The sequence below is a fragment of the Myotis lucifugus genome, unplaced genomic scaffold (assembly GCF_000147115.1).
Source record: "Myotis lucifugus unplaced genomic scaffold, Myoluc2.0 scaffold_211, whole genome shotgun sequence".
Lineage (NCBI taxonomy): Eukaryota > Metazoa > Chordata > Mammalia > Chiroptera > Vespertilionidae > Myotis > Myotis lucifugus.
This window is the reverse complement of record NW_005871259.1, coordinates 1,651,034-1,669,001: the sequence shown is the minus strand read 5'-3', so window position 1 is coordinate 1,669,001 and position 17,968 is coordinate 1,651,034. Positions and strand designations below refer to the sequence as shown.

The 17,968-nt window shown below is 52.3% G+C and overlaps 1 protein-coding gene across 1 annotated transcript; it reads left to right on the top strand.

The window, feature by feature from the left end:
- The first annotated feature begins 131 nt into the window (after window positions 1-131).
- Window positions 132-17,695, top strand: SEMA4A (semaphorin 4A). The gene is made up of 15 exons (XM_006097807.3): window positions 132-307; window positions 1,100-1,267; window positions 3,356-3,516; window positions 5,053-5,115; window positions 5,351-5,449; window positions 5,657-5,762; window positions 6,528-6,644; window positions 6,973-7,097; window positions 7,270-7,442; window positions 8,700-8,850; window positions 13,480-13,660; window positions 15,807-15,925; window positions 16,019-16,176; window positions 16,477-16,577; window positions 16,981-17,695. Exons 1-15 carry the CDS (start codon window positions 250-252, stop codon window positions 17,571-17,573), a joined length of 2,373 nt encoding a protein of 790 aa, XP_006097869.1. The 5' UTR covers window positions 132-249; the 3' UTR covers window positions 17,574-17,695.
- The last annotated feature ends 273 nt before the right edge of the window (window positions 17,696-17,968 follow it).

The window sequence follows — 17,968 nt, the reverse complement described above, 5'->3', positions numbered from 1 at the left end:
AACTTTCTGGATAGACAGAGGCGAGAGGAGGGGGGAAGAGAGAGGTGTGCCTCCCTTTATTCCTCTCCCAACTTCCGCCAAGCCCGGGATCTGTCACAACTCGAGAGGTAGAAATTCTGGTTTCCCTTGCCCAGAGCTCCCAGTGCTGGCTTTGGCACGATGGATACCTGGAGGGTCTCACTCTTGGCCCAGCCAGGCTGAGCCTCTGTCCCCTGCCGCTGGGGCCCCCACTCACCTTCTTTCTTCTGGATGGCACCTCCACCCAAGAGTCCAGACACCTGGGTTCTACACTGTGGCTGGCTCCAGGGTACGTGAGATGAGACGGGTGGCTGGGGTTGGCGGACCTGAGGGGAAGTTTATGCAGAGACCCGAGGAGACAGACAGCAGCAGCCCAGAGTCCAGGGGTGGTGGGCAGCTGCAGAGGCTGGGAGACAGGGCCACTTCCCTGGCAATGCTGTTAGCCAGCCTGGGGGCTGTACGTACTCTCATTGCCACCCTGCAAGACGAGGGCCAGGTAAGCCTGAACATCAAAGACCCGAGCCCAGCTGGCCAGGACAAGGTCAGAGCAGCTGATTGAGACGTAGTCCCCCGCTTGGGTCGTCAGAGCGCAGGGGTCAGTATGAGAGACGGGGTACTCACAGATCTGAAAGAGCCGGGAGAGTCAGGTCTGAGGAATTCATATTTGAGCATAGGAATCTGTTCCCCCCAAATTCCCCTGCCTGGGGCCAGGCAATGGTGTGGGCTCTGGGCTCTGGCAGGAAGGCAGGCAGAGAGTAGCTAGCAAGGACTTCTCTGAGAGTAAGCCGAGAAAAGGCAGAGCGGGGCTATTGGTGGAAAGAGATCAGAAGAACAGGATGGGGAACAGCTCCCTCCCACCCAGAGGGGAGAGGAGGACTGCACGCTGAGGCCTGTGAGGGTGATGGAAGTGAGACTACTCCAGGGCGCTCTGGACAGGAAACTTTGTCATCCCTGCCCTACACACTTCTGCTGCCTAGGGCTCTCTGATTGGTCTAAGTGGGGGCGGGGGGGGGGGGTGACGGAAGGGGGGATGTGGTAAGGACTGCTTACCCAGAGAGTGCCCCTGTGTCTGTTTCCCCAGAGCCATCTGGTGACAGCCTCTGGCTGAGCATGGCCCTTCCAGCCCTGGGCCTGGACCCGTGGAGCCTCATAGGCCTTTTCCTCTTCCAACTGCTCCTGCTGCTGCTGCCAACAACGACCACAGGGGGTGGCGGGCAGGAGCCCATTCCCAGGGTCCGATACTATGCAGGTAAGTGTTTGATGTCCGGGAAGTGTGGGGATGGCAACAGCGAGCTGGAGGGGCGTGGAGGAAGGCGAGATGAATGGCGGAGGGGAAGAAACACGGAGAAACAGAGAGATGTCCAGGGAGAGACTGAGAGCCAGAAATAGAGGTTCCGACTGAGTCAGAAGTGAGAGACGAAACCTCTTAGGGCAGTGATGGCGAACCTATGACACGCAAACTCATTTTCTTGGTTGATTTTTCTTTGTTAAATGGCATTTAAATATATAAAATAAATATCAAAAATATAAATCTTTGTCTTACTATGGTTGCAAATATCAAAAAATTTCTATATGTGACACGGCACCAGAGTTAAGTTAGGGTTTTTCAAAATGCTGACACGCCGAGCTCAAAAGGTTCGCCATCACTGACTTGGGGTGAAGAGCGAGGAAAGAGAGGCGAGGGGCCAGGTGGCCAGGTGTCCAGGGCAGCACTCCTTCAGGTTCCCCAAAACTGGTGGTTTTCCCTCCCCTCCTTAAATATCGCCGTCCTCAAGCAGGCACTTCAAACCAAAACTGCTTTCCTGCCCTCAGTTCCCCCCAAAGCCAAGGCCCACGTAGAAGATGGTCTGTGGACCTGGTGACTCAGGCTATTCCAGGCCAAGGCCAACCACACAGATCAGGCTGGACCATGGCAAGTCTAGTACCATGGACCCCAGGGATATGAGAATTGAGGGTGGCCCAGCTGGGGGACAGGCCCTGGAGCCCTGGAGGCACAGCTTGGCTGCTTTCTTATTGAGGCTGTGGGGCTGCTGGTACTTGCGCCTCCAGGGAGAAGATTCAGGAAAGGACATGGGCCTGTAGGAGTAGTGGGGGCAGGGGGTCCTGGGCGCTTAGCATCTTTCTGGGGCAATGTCTAAAGCAGTGGTTCTCAACCTTCTGGCCCTTTAAATACAGTTCCTCATGTTGTGACCCAACCATACAATTATTTTCGTTGCTACTTCATGACTGTCATGTTGCTCCTGTGATGAATCGTCATGTAAATATCTGGTATGCAGGATGGTCTTAGGCGACCCCTGTGAAAGGGTCGTTCGACCGCCAAAGGGATGGCGACCCACAGGTTGAGAACCGCTGGTCTAAAGGAAATGCATGTTGCCCATTGATGGCGAGGCCTCCTCTGTGTTGGGTGCAGCATAAACAAGACTCAAGGTGCTCATAGTCCCGAAGGGAAGCAAACGAGCAGACAGTCATGCTACCGGGGATCCGTTCTGTAAGGGGGCGTTTATGCAAGTCTGATGGAGGCCGGCCCTCGCCACACACTACTCCCCAACGCCTCCTATTGGTCCTGTCTCAGACTCTGAGCCTTCAAAGGTAACAATTAGCTAGTCCGTCCTCTAACTAATGCAAAAGTGTGAATGTGTCCATGAGAGAGGATTTGAGGAGCTGATGGCCAGCGGGACAGGAACACACAGACCCCCATCTATTCCAAGGTGAGAGGGAGGACCTAGAAGAGCCACCCAGGCTCACCTCCCCTGTCCAGGTGACATCCGGGCATGCCCATGGGCCTTTGAAGAGAGATGCTTTCTTTCTGTTCAGCCTAAGGTAGTCATTCTTGTGGTGGAAATTTCTTGCAAGAGGAGGGTAAGGAAGTGGGGTTGGTGAGTGGGACCCTACAACCCACAGCTACTCTGACACAGGCCTGTCTGTGTCTAACTTTCCTGCTTGTGGCTGCTAACACCTCCTACAGTTTATCTGCCTTCTGCTCCCCCTGCCAGGGAGCACCAATGTGTCCGCCCCCACGGCAGCCCCCCAGGCCTGGGAGAGCATCCGTCATGCCTCACTTTACTTCCTGTCCCTTTGGGTGTGGGCCACCCTCCCAGGCTGTCATTACTGGTCTCTGGCTGCCTCCCCTCTCTACTGTGGGCTCTACACACAACGTTCCTATGGCTGCCAGTGGAGTGGGCGAAGGGGGAGCTGCTGATGAAGAATGGGTCCAGCTGCCAAGGCCTGAGGAGCACACTCTGCCAGCCCTTTCCCTCCCCCCACCTGTAGCTCAGTAATCAGTTGCTGGCCCGCCAGCTGCTCCTCACTCACCACCCTTCTCATCACCTCCTAACAGGGGACGGACGCAGGGTTCTTAGCCTCTTCCACCAGAAGAACCTCCAGGACTTTGACACTCTGCTCTTGAGTGCTGATGGAGCCACTCTCTATGTGGGGGCCCGAGAGGCCATTCTGGCCTTGAATATCCAGGATCCAGGTGTGCCGAGGCTAAAGAACATGGTGAGGAGGCCAGGGATGAAGGGTGCGGGCTGGGAGTGAGGGGGGGCCAGCAGATGCCCTGTGCCTGCGCTGCCTATGGGTGAATCATCGCCCAGTTTCTGTCATCTATACAGTTGACCTTTGAACAAGATGGGTTTGAACTATGCGGGTCCACTTTTATACAGATTTTTCCCCCCAGTAATTATACAGTTGGCCCTCTGTATCCTCAGATTTCCCATCCGAGAATTCAACCAGCGTTTTCAATCTGCGGTTGGGAATCCATGGATGTTCTACCCCATTTTATATAAGGGACTTTTATGTAGGGGTCCTGGAACCAACCCCCCATGGACACTGAGAGACTCTGTAGTTAAGTTTTGAGGAGTCAAAACTTATATGAGGACTTCTCACTACACAAGGGGTTGTTGTTCCTAACCCTCGTGTTGTTTGAGGGTCAACTGTATCCAGTAATAATCAGCAACTCCTGTTATGTATATCTGGTCGGTAAACAGGCAAGGAATACTATCGTGGCCTCACTATTCATTGGTATTCTGATTACTGGTTGAATAATATTAATTGCTAAAATGGCTGAGATGGGAATCTTTGACACACGAGAGGAACATTGACTCAAATTGTACCAATAATGTGATATCCACCCACTGGTAGAAATCACTGAAGCTTCTGTGTTGTTGTTGTTGTTTTTGTTTTTAGAGTATGTTTATTGAAGCTGGGGATAGTGAAACAAAAGAGACTTAGGATAGAAAAAGCAACAGGGCAGAGCCTAGGCCAGGCTGCTTTGGCTCATTGGACACTCAGAGAAAAGTGGGCCTTAGAGACAGGTTCAGGGGGTTAGTTCGGGACAAGCTGCTGCTGCCCATTGCTCCCCTGGTTGCAAGTCTCCTGGGGGACCTTAGAGTTTAGGAGATGCACTGCTGAGAGGGAAGAGAGGCATGGGCGTGTCCCACGGGGGGGAAAGGGGGCAGAGCGGGCCTATGTTAAATTTTAGTCACCCTGTTAATGGCAATGATGTGAGGGAGAAAAGGAGAAGGAAGGAAAAGGGGGAGGGAGGGAGCTAGCAAGGATGGAGCGTCTCCACGTTTGTGTTTCTCAGTGTGGTCTGTAGGCCACCTGCACGTATGGGTTACCACTTAAAAAGGCCCATTTCCTGTGCTGTGACTTAGGAACTGACATTTAAACAGTTTCCCTGGGGAATGTGTGGTTTGACAACTGCTGCTCTGTGCACCATGCATTCCTTAGGTGCTTTGCATGTACTGCCTACTGGTGCCCTCCAGAAGCCTGTGAAATTGACCAAGATCACTCAGCCAGGAAATGGCTGCACCTAGATTCGAACTCAGGTCTGGCAGGGAGCGCTATCCTAATGACGAGCAGTATCGCCAGAGTAATAGTTCTGGTCACCAACTGATGTTACTATAGTCCATCAGCAGATCACTGATCGCTGATGGTGATTTCACACCAGAGCCAAGGAGGGGATGGCAAGTCAAAGCTAGAGTAGAACACCTCATATCCCTTCATCTCCCCCCTTCCAACTCCCCATTTCAGATATCCTGGCCAGCCAGTGACAAAAAAAAGAGTGATTGTGCCTTTAAGAAGAAGAGCAATGAGGTAAGCAGAGGTGGGGGTGTAGGGGCTCTGGGTAGAGAACCCTCAGGTAGGGCAGGCGGCAGAGGCAGCTTGTTCGCATGATTATTGCCTGCATCGTGTTCTACGAAGACATACACGGACTGCCTCCGCCCTGCCCAGCCCTTCTTCCCACTAGGAAGTGAGGGAGCATTGGAGTTTGGGGGCCCAGGAGTTTGGGGCAAATGTGCCAGAGGCCTGAATTCTCTATCTCCTCCAGACCCAGTGTTTCAACTTCATTCGTGTCCTGGTCTCTTTCAACGCCACCCACCTCTACGCCTGCGGCACCTTCGCCTTCAGCCCTGCCTGTACCTTCATTGTGAGTTACCTGGCACCCAGCTCTCAGGCCCCAAGCCTCCCTCCTCACATCTACTCCCAGCCCATCCTCTGCAGCTCTGGAAACCTCCTGAGCTTCTGGCCCCAGACCAATGTCCCTCTATGTCCCTTTGCCTTCCTCCCGCACACCCCTCATTTTCCAGATATGAGACTCTGGCGTTCTAGTCTCCCATCCTCTGCCCCCTTCTAGGAACTCCAAAATTCCTATCTGTTGCCCATCTCGGAGGACAAGGTTGTGGAGGGGAAAGGCCAAAGCCCTTTTGATCCTGCCCATAAGCACACGGCTGTCTTGGTAGGTGAGTATCAGGTTCCCTGGTCCATCCCAACATCTGCTTTCCCAAGTCACTCTGTGACATATGGAATCTGAGTTTCCTGAAAGGCAGGGGACAGAGGGAGGGAAAGCCAGGAGCCTCAGAGCCCAAGATCAGAGGGGAAACTGGGCACCCCAACCACCAGCTCCTGCTGAAGCTGCTACAAAGGAGGTGAGGAGAGATGGCTGTGGGGAGAGAGGCAGGAAGGTCTGGAAAGGGTCTCAGGCAGAGAAGAGGCCCGAGATCCAGCCAACTGTTCAACAAGCAGGCTCCGTGTGACACCTCCTCTGTGTGCCAGGCATTGTGCTAACAACTGTAGGGGTTTCAGTTACCCTCCCAGACACAAACCATTAGATTTCCCAGCTTGGCTTCTCGGAGAAGATGGCCTTTGGCTTTTGAGTGGGACCTTGGAAGACAGGTAGATGGGTGGGGAAGGGCCACCAGGAAGAGAAGGGTAGGACCCAAGGTGTGGAAACAGAAAACCAGCCACCTTCTGGGAACAATGAGTGATTCTACTTGGCAAGTGGTTTGGCTGGTTGTGTTGGGGAGTGTTGGGGAGTAGCAAGAAAGAGGCTTGGCCACTTCCTGTGAGCAGAAGGACCTACGAAGAAAGGTGCTCAGTGGGCGTTGGGGCTCCACAGGAAGGTGTACAAGGAATGAGACGGATGTGAATGCTGGCCCCAGACAGAGGCAGGTCTGAGCCGGGTAGGGCCCCTTCCCACCGATCATGTCCGTCCTCCTCCCACCCAGACGGGATGCTCTATTCCGGCACCATGAACAACTTCCTGGGCAGCGAGCCCATCCTGATGCGCGCGCTGGGATCACTGCCTGTGCTCAAGACGGACACTTTCCTCCGTTGGCTGCAATGTAAGAACCTGAGCCCCGTCCAGGACAGGTCTGGTCCCGTTCCCCCAGTCACTCTACTCCTTGTTCAGGGCATACCACGTGCAAGGCAGTCCTGGTAGGCACTGGGGGCACAGCAGGGAAGGAGACCGAGCTCCGTCCCCAAGAAGCTTTCGTGTGACATAAAGAAGGAAGTATCAGTCCTCCTCCCCTCCGCCCCCACGGCTACCCTGCATCAGCCGTGGCACCCGAGGCCTCCAGGGCCAAACCAAGGGTTTTCACCAAGGGGACCCCAGGGCGCCCAGGGGCTCCACCCTAAGCCTCTCTGCCTACCCTCCCACCCCCGCCGCAGCGGACGCCTCCTTTGTGGCCGCCATCCCTTCCACTCAGGCCGTCTACTTCTTCTTCGAGGAGACAGCCAGCGAGTTTGACTTCTTCGACAAGCTCCGCACGTCCCGAGTGGCCCGCGTCTGCAAGGTCGGCCTGGGCGGGAGGCGGGGCTGACGTGGACGAGCCAATGGGGAGGTGGCAGGGGCGGGGCTGAGCCTAGAGCCCAATGGGAGAAGGGGAAGGCGGGTCGGGGGCGGGGCCCCGTGGGGCCCGAGGCGCCCCTCACCCAGCCGCGCCCCTCACCCAGCCTCGCCCCTAGAACGACGTGGGCGGAGAGCGGCTGCTGCAGAAGAAGTGGACCACCTTCCTGAAGGCCCAGCTGGTGTGCGCCCAGCCCGGCCAGCTGCCCTTCAACGTCATCCGCCACGCCGTCCTGCTGCCGGGCAATGTCTCCACCGACCTCCACGTCTACGCGGTCTTCACCTCTCAGTGGTGAGCCCCGGGGCGGGGGAGTGGGGCTCGCTGGGGGGTGGGGGGGGGGGGGAGGCGGGGACCGGAGGTAGGAACTGACGTGGGTCCAAATACCTCCCAGGAATTTGATCTCTGCCCTTCATGTAGCTGGGAAAAAATGTAGCTCAGAGAAGTTCTTACTAGTTTATATCCTGGCTGGTTCCAACAAGGGTAGGAGGCAGCTTACAAAAGGCAACCATTAAAAGAAATAAAATAAAAAAGGAAAGTAAAATTAAAATATCCCATAAGGAAATGGGAATAAAAGGAGAATAAGAGTAGCCGGGGATAGGATCAACATATTACTAATGTTTGTCATGTATACAGTCCCTGGAGGGCAGGTCACAAATTTAGCGCTGAGCTTCCTAATGGCCAGAGCAAGGAGAGGAACACCATCAGCGTCATAAGATAAAAATATATCCATTGCCGAAACCGGTTTGGCTCAGTGGATAGAGCGTCGGCCTGCGGACTGAAAGGTCCCAGGTTCGATTCTGGTCAAGGGCATGTACCTGGGTTGCGGGCACATCCCCAGTAGGAGATGTGCAGGAGGCAGCTGATCGATGTTTCTCTCTCATTGATGTTTCTAACTCTCTCTCTCCCTTCTTCTCTGTAAAAAATCAATAAAATATATTTAAAAATATATATATATATCCATTGCTTGGAGCCTGAGAAAGGTGAACTGATTTGCTGTGGTCTGATCCCACAGTGTTTTAGGGATCGGCTGACAATGTGTCAGGTACCAAAGATACCTGGTGTAAGCAGGGTCTGGTATCTATGGCACCCGGAACTTAGAACACGGTGTGTGCCACAGTCAAGTTAGAGAGAACAAGAAAGACACCTGTCTCCACAGGCCAAGGCTGAAGGAATAGTAGTCTTGTAGTCAGGTTCTGGTTCATTCTCTGAGGACCAGGAAGCCACAGGACGTAAAGGAGGAGGTTTTCCTCTGGAGCCTGTCAGGCACTGGTTACACTGCCCTTCCCACGGGTACAACCCCAGGGCCTGACCCCCAGTTAATTCTCTTTAAGGATAATCACACTTCAGATCCTAAAATGGGCCAGAGTCAGGGGCCCTCCCAGCCCTTATTACCACAACTAGGGGGAGGAGAGGCAGCTAGAGGCTGGCACAGCCCTCCACATTCCTGCCCTCCTGGGGTTCCTCACCCAGGGTAGGCCAGGGCTGGAGGGGGAGCTTCCTGATAGAGCAGAGGAGATCACAGACCATGTCCCCTCTGGCTGTCTCCAGGCAAATCGGTGGGACCAGGAGCTCAGCTGTCTGTGCCTTCTCTCTCAAGGACATCAAGCGTGTCTTTGAGGGGAAGTACAAGGAGTTGAACAAAGAGACTTCACGATGGACTACTCTTGGGGTCACTGATATCAGTCCTCGACCAGGCAGCGTGAGTACCAGCCCCCACACTGAGCAAAGTCCCCTCTTCCCCCCAGAGACACACACATAATGCACTTACCAAAGTACCTGTCCTGGCATAATAGATGCCCAATAAATGTTAGTTCTCCCCCCCCCGCCCCCCACCACCACCAGTTCTGTCTGCTGAGATATATACTGGGTCCAGCTGCCCACATGCCTCAGGTGTCCAGCCCCATCCCACACATCTCCCTGAGAAAAAAGGGAGCATGGGTTGTGCCAAGGACTGTGTTGGCATCTTCACCTGCATTTCCTATTTAACTTTTTTTAAAATCAGAATTGTCTATGTACACTATTTAAAGAATCATACAGATTTACATGTGTTGGTTACCAAAAAAGCCCTATTTCCCTTCCTAGAGAAAACCAACTTCAATTTTTTTAGCTGATTCTTTTGATATTTATCTCCAAATCTCTAAATAATATACTTTCATTGTTACGTCTTGATGTTTCCCCTTCAGGCAGTATCTACTGCATTCCCATTCTAAGGGTGAAGATTTACCTGTGTCCCGCCCCCAGTCGTGTGCTGGAGCTGGCTGGCAGCAACTAGCAAGAACTCTTTTTGCAGTTCTTTTTCCAAATCCGTGTCCAGTGGCATTACATTGGTAACTTGAAATCAACCATGTGGCAGTATAAACCATGGAAATCAGCAAACACTACAAACCAGGGCTCCCCTACCCCCACTCCAGAGCTGCCTTATGAACACACCAGTGCACCCAACCGTCATCTTCCAACAGTTTTATAGTAATTTTGGTTAGATCAAGATTTATATTATTATTCACCAATGAGCCAAGTAGTAAGCCCTGATTACGTCTCCTTTTGCATTTTTAAAATTTTCCCTGGGGTTAGTAGTTATTTTGATGTTTCTTTGCTTGCTTTGTTTTCTAAACTCTTATCTTTAATTTAACCCCAGACTTTTTTTTTTTAAGTGAAAGAATTTGTTAGTGAGACAGTGGCTATTCCACAAACAGAGCAGCCAACTCCAAACTCTTACTCAATTATCTGAATCTCTTCTGAAGACAGACCCCTTCGATGTTCTAACAGTTTCATCTTTCTGGAACTCCTCCCTGTCTACTGCAGTCTAGACTGGAGGCCCTCTGCATTCGTGCACAGCGGCCATTCTGGAATCTCCCCTCCTCCTCATTCTGGGCATTCCCTTTGCCTCTTCCTTGTAATGATGTCATGTTTCTTGCATCTCATGGCTGCTTCTTCTTTTTTTTATCTTATTTTAGTAGAGGATAGTCTCTGTAGATTCCTAGATAGGGATAGATAGCGGTAAAATCTTTTGAGATCTTGAGTGTCTAAAAATGTCTTCTCTTTTATTTTTTTGAAGATGTCTTTATTCTACTTTCACATTTGATAGTATGGCCAGGTACATGTAATTCTAGACTAGAAGACTTTGAAGCGTTGCTCTATTATCTTCTAGCTTCCAGTGCTGCTGTTGAGACGTCCAAGGCTATTCTGATGATCCCTAACTCTTTGAATGTCCCCTGGTTTTTCCTCACTGGAGTCTTGTAGGGCCTTTTCTTTGTCCCTGGGTCTTCTGAAAATTTCACACTATTGAGCTTTGATGAGACTCTATTTATTTATTGTGCTGGACAGTCAGTTTACCCCTTCAGCCTGGAAATTTAGTTCCTTCAGTTCTAATAAGTTTTCTTGAACTATTTCATCCTATTTCATTCAACAAATATATATATATATATGTAATTTTGTTGTTGTTGTTATTAATCCTCACCCGAGGATATTTTTCCATTGATTTTTAGAGAGAGTGGAAGAGAAAGGGAGGGACAGAGAGAAACATCGATGTGAGAGAGACACATCGATTGGTTGTCTCCTGCACGCACCCCAACTAGGGCTGGGGAACCTGCAACCGAGGTACGTGCCCTTGACCGAATTGAACCCGGGACCCTTCAGTCCATGGGCCGATGCTCTATCCACTGAGCCAACCGGCTAGGTGGTCAGGGCTCAACAAATACTTTTGGAGCCACATGCCACTGCTCTAGGCACTGGGGATACAGCAGTGAATAAAACAACAAGTCCCTTCCCTCATGAAGCTGACATTCTAATGTTAGAATGTTTTTTTCTCTTCTTTCTGGACCTCCTGAACTGGTCCTCTAACTTTTAAAAACCTTTCCTATTTCCCAAAGCTTTAGTTGTGTTCTACTTTTTGGAAGAGTGTCACAATTTTACCTTCCGATCCTTCTACCAGACTTTAAATTTCTGCTAAAATATATCATTTCCACCCTAGCTGGTTTGGCTCAGTGGATAGAGCGTTGGCCTGCGGACTGAAGGGTCCCAGGTTCAATTCCGGTCAAGGGCACATGCCTGGGTTTCAGACTCGATCCCCAGTAGGGGGCGTTCAGGAGACAGCAATCAATGATTCTCTCTCATCATTGATGTTTCTGTCTCTCCCTTTCCTTTCCTCTCTGAAATCAATAAAAATATGTAAATAAAATAAAATATATAATTTCCTAGTTTTTTCAAGCTTTAAATATCTCTTTTATAAAAATGTTCTGCCCTAGCTGGTTTGGCTCAGTGGATAGAGCGTCGGCCCATGGACTGAAGGGTCCTGGGTTCAATTCGGTCAAGGGCATGTAGTGTGTCCTTTCTTCAAGATGTATGTAATATCTGGCTGTCCTCTCTCTTCACTTATCTCTCTTAAGATAGTAATGAGCCCAGCTGTGGCTCCGTGATTGAGGGTTGACCTATGAACCAGGAGGTCATGGTTCTATTCCTGGTTGGGGGCACATGTGGGGCGTGTGGGAGGCAGCCGACTGATGATTCTCTCTCATCATGGATGTTTCTATCTCTCCCTCCCTCTCCCTTCCTCTCTCAAATAAATAAAAAATACATATATTTATTTAAAAGATAGGATGATACTTTGGTGTGAAGTTTTCTTTTCTCCGAATCATTTCTGTTTCTTCTTAGGTTTTCATTTGGTTATATTTTCTATTTGTTTGCCTGGTCTCTTTCACGGTCATGGTTTGACTCACAGGTCTGGTCACCCTTGGCTGTCTCCTCCTATTTAAGAGCAGGGGACCAGGAGGCTGTTTGGAAATTCTGTGCCCCTGGGTATGACTTGGCAGCTTGAGTTCCATTGTAGCTGCACTGAGGATGGTCAAGCTGGGCTATTTTGTTGGGGACCTTTAATGTTAGTATTTTAAAATCTTTCCTCTGGAACCTCTAGTCAGTGTTCCGAGCGCAGACTCTTCTCGTCTTTTGCTCGGAAGGAGATGGTCTGGTTCCTGGTGTCAGGGTGCCATGGGGGAAGAAGGTTGGGAGTGGGGAAGAGTACCAGCCTGTACTGTGCCTGCCTGCACTTACCGCCCCCCTTTCATGGTGGTGTCCCTCCGAACTGTGCCTGCTGTTCTCCATCCAGAGACCCTCTGTCTCCACGAATAAACCTCCAGTCTTGGGCCAGGGCATGGAAGGGACAGTCACACAGGAACACGGGGCTGGGAGGAGATCTGCCTGCTTTTTCAACAAATTTTCAAATAATTCTCTTTACTCGGCGCCCCTCTTTAAGTCATTTCCAGAAGTGACTGGGGCCACTAATTCATGAACTTTAGAAACTGTCTCATAAATCAGATAGCTTTGTTCTACCCCAGGATCGTCTGAAGAAGACTTTTTCTTTCTGCTAAGTCTCCTAGTATTTGTTCATTTGTTTTCCAGCTTCCAAATGCCTTCTCTCCAGTCCCCCCCATCCCTGTAGGTTTGCCTTCGTAAAGAATCCCTTTGGGAGGAAGCAAGTGTAGGTGCATGTGCTCATCCTGGTATCAAAATGTGATGTAGATGCTATTACCTCATTTACACCTGAGGAAATGGAAGCTCATAGACGTGGAGTAACTTGTCTGGGGACACAGCTTGTAGGTGACAGAGTTGGGGTTGGCCCTAAGACAGTGCTCTTGGATATGAAGGACAAGGGTCCCGACTAAAGGTCATAGCACAGGTGTCCCAAGAGCCCTAGCATTCTGGTGTTGGCAGGGCCTTTAGAGAACAGCCAGTTCAACCCCTCATTTTATAGGTGAGACAAGGAAGCCCAGAATGGAGAAGAGACTCTCCCAGAGTCATGTCGCAAGTTCATGCAAAACCTTGATGAGAAACACTCCCTGCCACACCACCCTTTTATATGCTATCTTTCCTTTAATCACTGGCTCAGCAAACATTTATTGGCACCAATTGTGTACCATGTCCTCTGCCAAGCCTCCAGCTACAGACATGGGTGAAACAGGGTTCTTGCCTGCAAAGGGCTCTCACCCTGCTTCCTGCCGGCTGCCAGGCGTCCCTGATGGAGGTGAGGAGGAGGAGGAAAGCCATAATGGCTAACATTTATTGAGTCCTTAATTCATGCCAATCACTGTTCTAATTATTTTTCGTGTATTTTACTGTTCATCCTGCCAGCAAAGCTGTCATATATTGGGAATAGGCCCATTTTACTGTTCAGGGACCTCAGGCGTGTGGAGGCAAGAATTCAAAGCCCAACCACCACCTGGAGATGAGGAATGCCAGGAAGGAGGGAGCCAAGGAGATCGGCAGAGGGGGGAGAAGGGAGGGAAGAGGCAATGGGTGGAGGAAGCTGACCTGATCTGCCTTCTTCCCCCTTCAGTGCTCGGTGGGCCCTTCCTCTGATAAAGCCTTGACCTTCATGAAGAACCATTTCCTGATGGATGAGCAGGTGGTGGGGACGCCCCTGCTGGTGAAGTCCGGTGTGGAGTACACACGACTCGCGGTGGAGACAGCCCCGGGCCTCGATGGGCACAGCCATCTGGTCATGTACCTGGGCACCAGTGAGTAGAAGGCTTCAGGACGTCCCTCAGGGGACTGGAACTGAGGAGGGAAATCGTTGCGTTTATTCACGCATGCATTAATTCAGCAAGTGTTTTCTGAGCACCCTGCTAGGCTCTGAAAATACAGTGGGGGAAGCAAAACAGCTCATCCCTACCTTTTGTGAGCTTTCAGTCTGGTTGGGGAGATACACACAAGGGCTTTGGTGGCCTTAGCAAGAGCTGCTTATTTTATGGGGGAAGCCATGTCAGAGAGGTAAGGAGGGCGTGGATAGAGGGGAACTGGACACAGCCAGTGCAGAGATCATTCCTTCAGGAGGCTTGGCTGTGAAGGGGAAGAGAGCAAGGGGGTGACTGGAGGAGGGTGTGGGGTCCAGCCAGCATTCTCTTTTTAAATATGGGAAATACTGTCAAGATCCAGTAGGGAGAGAGATGGTGAGAGATGGGCAGGCAAGGGGATAATTGGCAGGTGAGGTTGCAGAGGAGCAGGAAGCCAGAGTTTGAACTCACAACCTGGGTATGTGCCCTGACCAGGAATCAAACCGAAGGCCTTTTGGGACGACGCTCCAACCAATGGAGCCACACCGGCCAGGGCAGCAGAGAGAGCTCTTATGTGAAGGCTTTGTGTTCTCTATGAAGTAGGAGGACACAGGTCCTGAGCTGGGAATGAGGAGTGGGAAAGGTGGGAGGTTTGAGGAGAGAGGGGTGGATGCAAATAGTCATTATGGAAAGCAGGAGAGTCACAGGGGAGCCTGGAAGATTGCCAAGCCTATATATTGAGAGCCTGGTGAAGGGATGACCATGAGCTTTAGTGGAAGGAAACCTACCAGATTCATTCATTCATTGTGGACCTGTTACTAAGCACCCTACCAGCCATGCACTTACGGGGTACACAGTAGAGAACAAAACAAACGGGAAGCTTGTCCTTGTGGAGTGCAGGGAGACAGATAAACATCCCCCAAGTCAACGGCGTCAGATGTTATGAGATTAGAAAGTTAGTCTAACATGAGGGGGGGATCAGTAATGCCAATCAGAGTGGTTGCAGTTTTTAAAAGGGTGGTCAGTCCTTAGTGGTTGAGTGTCGACCTATGAACCAAGAGGTCACAGTTCTATTTCCGATCAGGGCACATGCCCGAGTTGCGGGCTTAATCCCCAGTGTGGGGCATGCAGGAGGCAGCCAATCAATGATTCTCTCTCATCATTGATGTTTCTATTTCTCTCTCTTCCTCTCCCTTCCTCTCTTAAATCAATAAAAAAATATATTTGAAAAATAAAAATAAGCCCTGACCGGTTTGACTTGAGTGGATAGAGCGTCGGCCTGCAGACTGAAGGGTCCCAGGTTCGATTCCAGTCAAGGGCATGGACCTTGGTTGCAGGCACATCCCCAGTAGGGGGCGTGCAGGAGGCAGCTGATCAATGTTTCTCTCTCATTGATGTTTCTGACTCTCTAACCCTCTCCCTTCTTCTCTGGAAAAAAATTAATAAAATATATTAAAAAATAAAAATCAGAAGGTGGCCCTAGCCAGTTTGGCTCCGTGGATAGAGAGTTGGCCTGCAGACAAAGGGTCCCAGGTTCGATTCTTGTCAAGGGCACGTACCTTGGTTGCAGGCTCCTCCCTGGCCCGGGCCCTGGTTGGGGCTCGTGCAGGAGGCAACCAATTGATGTGTTTCTCTCAGATTAATGTTTCTCTCTCTCTTTCCCTCTCTCTTCCACTCTCCCTAAAAATCAATGGAAAAATATCCTCGGATGAGGATTAAAAATAAATAAAAATAAAAGGGTGGTCAGGATAGAACTCCTTGAAGTGCCTTTGAGTATAAACCCTTATGGAGGTGAGGGAGGCTGGCGATGTGATTTTCCACGGGAGCACTCAGCTGTCCACGGGCCCATGCCCACGGAGAACGTGTGTTCCCTCAGGGATGGAGCTTTATTAGGTGGTTGCACAGGAAGGACAGGGGCAGGGATTTCAGGCTGTTTACAAGAGCTCTCCATCTCCGTGGCACAGAGGAAAACGGTCAGGCAGGTCTAAGTCCAGTGCATGTGAAGCTTCAGAGAGCACTTGCTGACAGCGGGGAGGCCGCCTGGAGTCGGGAGGGAGAAGGGCGGGATCTGGGGAAGAGGGGAGGCCATTTCAACTCTGTCTTTCCACAGCCACAGGGCTCCTGCACAAGGCTGTGGTGAGTGGGGACGGCAGAGCGCATCTGGTAGAGGAGATCCAGCTGTTCCCTGAGCCTGAGCCTGTTCGCAACCTGCAGCTGGCCCCAACCCAGGTGAGAAGGGACCTTCTCAGGGGGCGGGCCTGAGGTGCTGGGGCCTTGCTAGGTGTGCGGGCAGCACCCTGACACTCCCCATCGCTCTCGCAGGGTGCACTGTTTGTAGGCTTCTCAGGAGGTGTCGTAAGGGTTCCCCGAGCCAACTGTAGTGTCTATGAGAGCTGTGTGGACTGTGTCCTTGCCCGGGACCCCCACTGTGCCTGGGACCCTGAGTCCAGACTCTGCCGCCTCCTGCCCACCTCCATGCCGTGAGTGCCAGTCCTGGATGGTGCCAGGACCCTTTCTACCCCACTCGTGCTCCTGTTCTTCCTCTCTTTAGGGGCTACTGACGCAGTCCCTCCAAGATCCCCCTCCTCCACGGGGCTCCTCCAGGGGGCTCCTCCAGGGACAGGCTGCACCCAGCAGTTTAGAAGCTGCTCCAGCATCCTGGGTCTCTGCTCTACCTCATGTGTTCCCCACCCCCACCCCCAGCTTCTTTCCCCCTTATTCCTCCCTGCTCTTCCCACTTTTGTCTTCAAGGATGATTTTTTATTTCCTTGCCTTCTCAGGACGTCCTGGGGGCAGGACATGGAGAAAGGGAACCCGCAGTGGGCGTGTGCCAGTGGCCCCATGAGCAGGAGCCTCCGGCCTCCGAGCCGCCCCCAAATCAGTGAGTGTGGGGCCAGGGGAAGTGCAGAGGCTCGGGTGGCGGGGGGACTTCTCGGCAGGGCAGGCATTCTTGCCTCAGTATCTTCCCCCAGCATCTGCCTGGCTTGAGACCTGAACCCCCAGAGTTGCGATGGATTTGGGTCTTGGCTGTCGGGAGAGGGCACAGGAGTTCTAAGGTGGGATTCGGGATCGAGGGTAAAGTTGGTTTTGGTGTCAGAGTTGGAGTGAGATGGACCGGAAGTCAGTTTGGGGTCCAGATTGGCGATAGGGAAGGGTCAGTTGAGTTTGGGAGTTGAAATGGGAATTGGAGATGTTCATTGGGAGTCCAGACGTAGGATTAGAGACACTCTCCTTCCTTCTCCCCCACATCCCTTAACTTTTTGCCCCCTTTTCTTCACCTACAGTTAAAGAAGTCCTGGCCGTTCCCAACTCCATCCTGGAGCTCCCCTGCCCCCACCTCTCAGCCCTGGCCTCTTACCGCTGGACTCACCGGACAGCAACAGTCCCAGGAGCCTCTTCCATGGTTTACAATGGCTCCCTCCTGCTGCTACTGCGGGAAGGGGAGGGAGGCCTCTACCAGTGCTTGGCCACCGAGAACGGCTTCTCATATCCCGTGGTCTCCTACTGGGTGGACAGCCAAGACCCGCCCCTGGCCCTGGACCCTGAACTGGCCGGCATTCCCCGGGAGCGCATGGAGGCCTCGCTGACCAGGGTCGGTGGTGGGGCCGCGCTGGCTGTCCAGCGGTCCTACTGGCCCCACTTTCTCACTGTCACTGTACTGCTCGCCCTAGTGCTTTCAGGAGCCCTCATCGTCCTCCTCCTCTCCCGACTGGGGGCACTCCGAGCCCGGGGCAAGGTCCAGGGCTGTGGGAACCTGCCCCCTGGGGAGAAGGCCCCATTGAGCAGGAAGCAGCACCTCCAACTCCCCAAGGAACACAGGACCTCCTCCGGTGATATGGACGCCGACAGCAACCACCTGGGCACCGAGGTGGCTTAAACTCTGGGCACAGACTGAGCCGTGGGGTAGTGCCTGGCCGCGCTGACCGGGGTGCCTGGAGCAGTGCGGACCTGCCTAGCGGGGAGCAGCACAAAAGATCACCTTCCTCCCTCAAGAGCAGCTTCTCTGCCACTCTGTGCCACCAATAGCACTCCGTGGGCTGGGCACAGTGGCCGGCTCCCCTACGGGCTTCCCCTGTGCCGAGCGCATGGGCTCTCAGACGGGGGCTGCCCCAGGCCTGGACCGAGACTATGATAGGAGGACCTAGAGAGGATCCTTCAGTTCTGGCCAAGCCGGGACCCCCCCAGAAACATACTGCTCCAGGAGACCCTAAAGCGTCTGGCTGTTCCAGGACCCTGTGGTAATCCACAAACATCTAAGCCACCATCAGATAG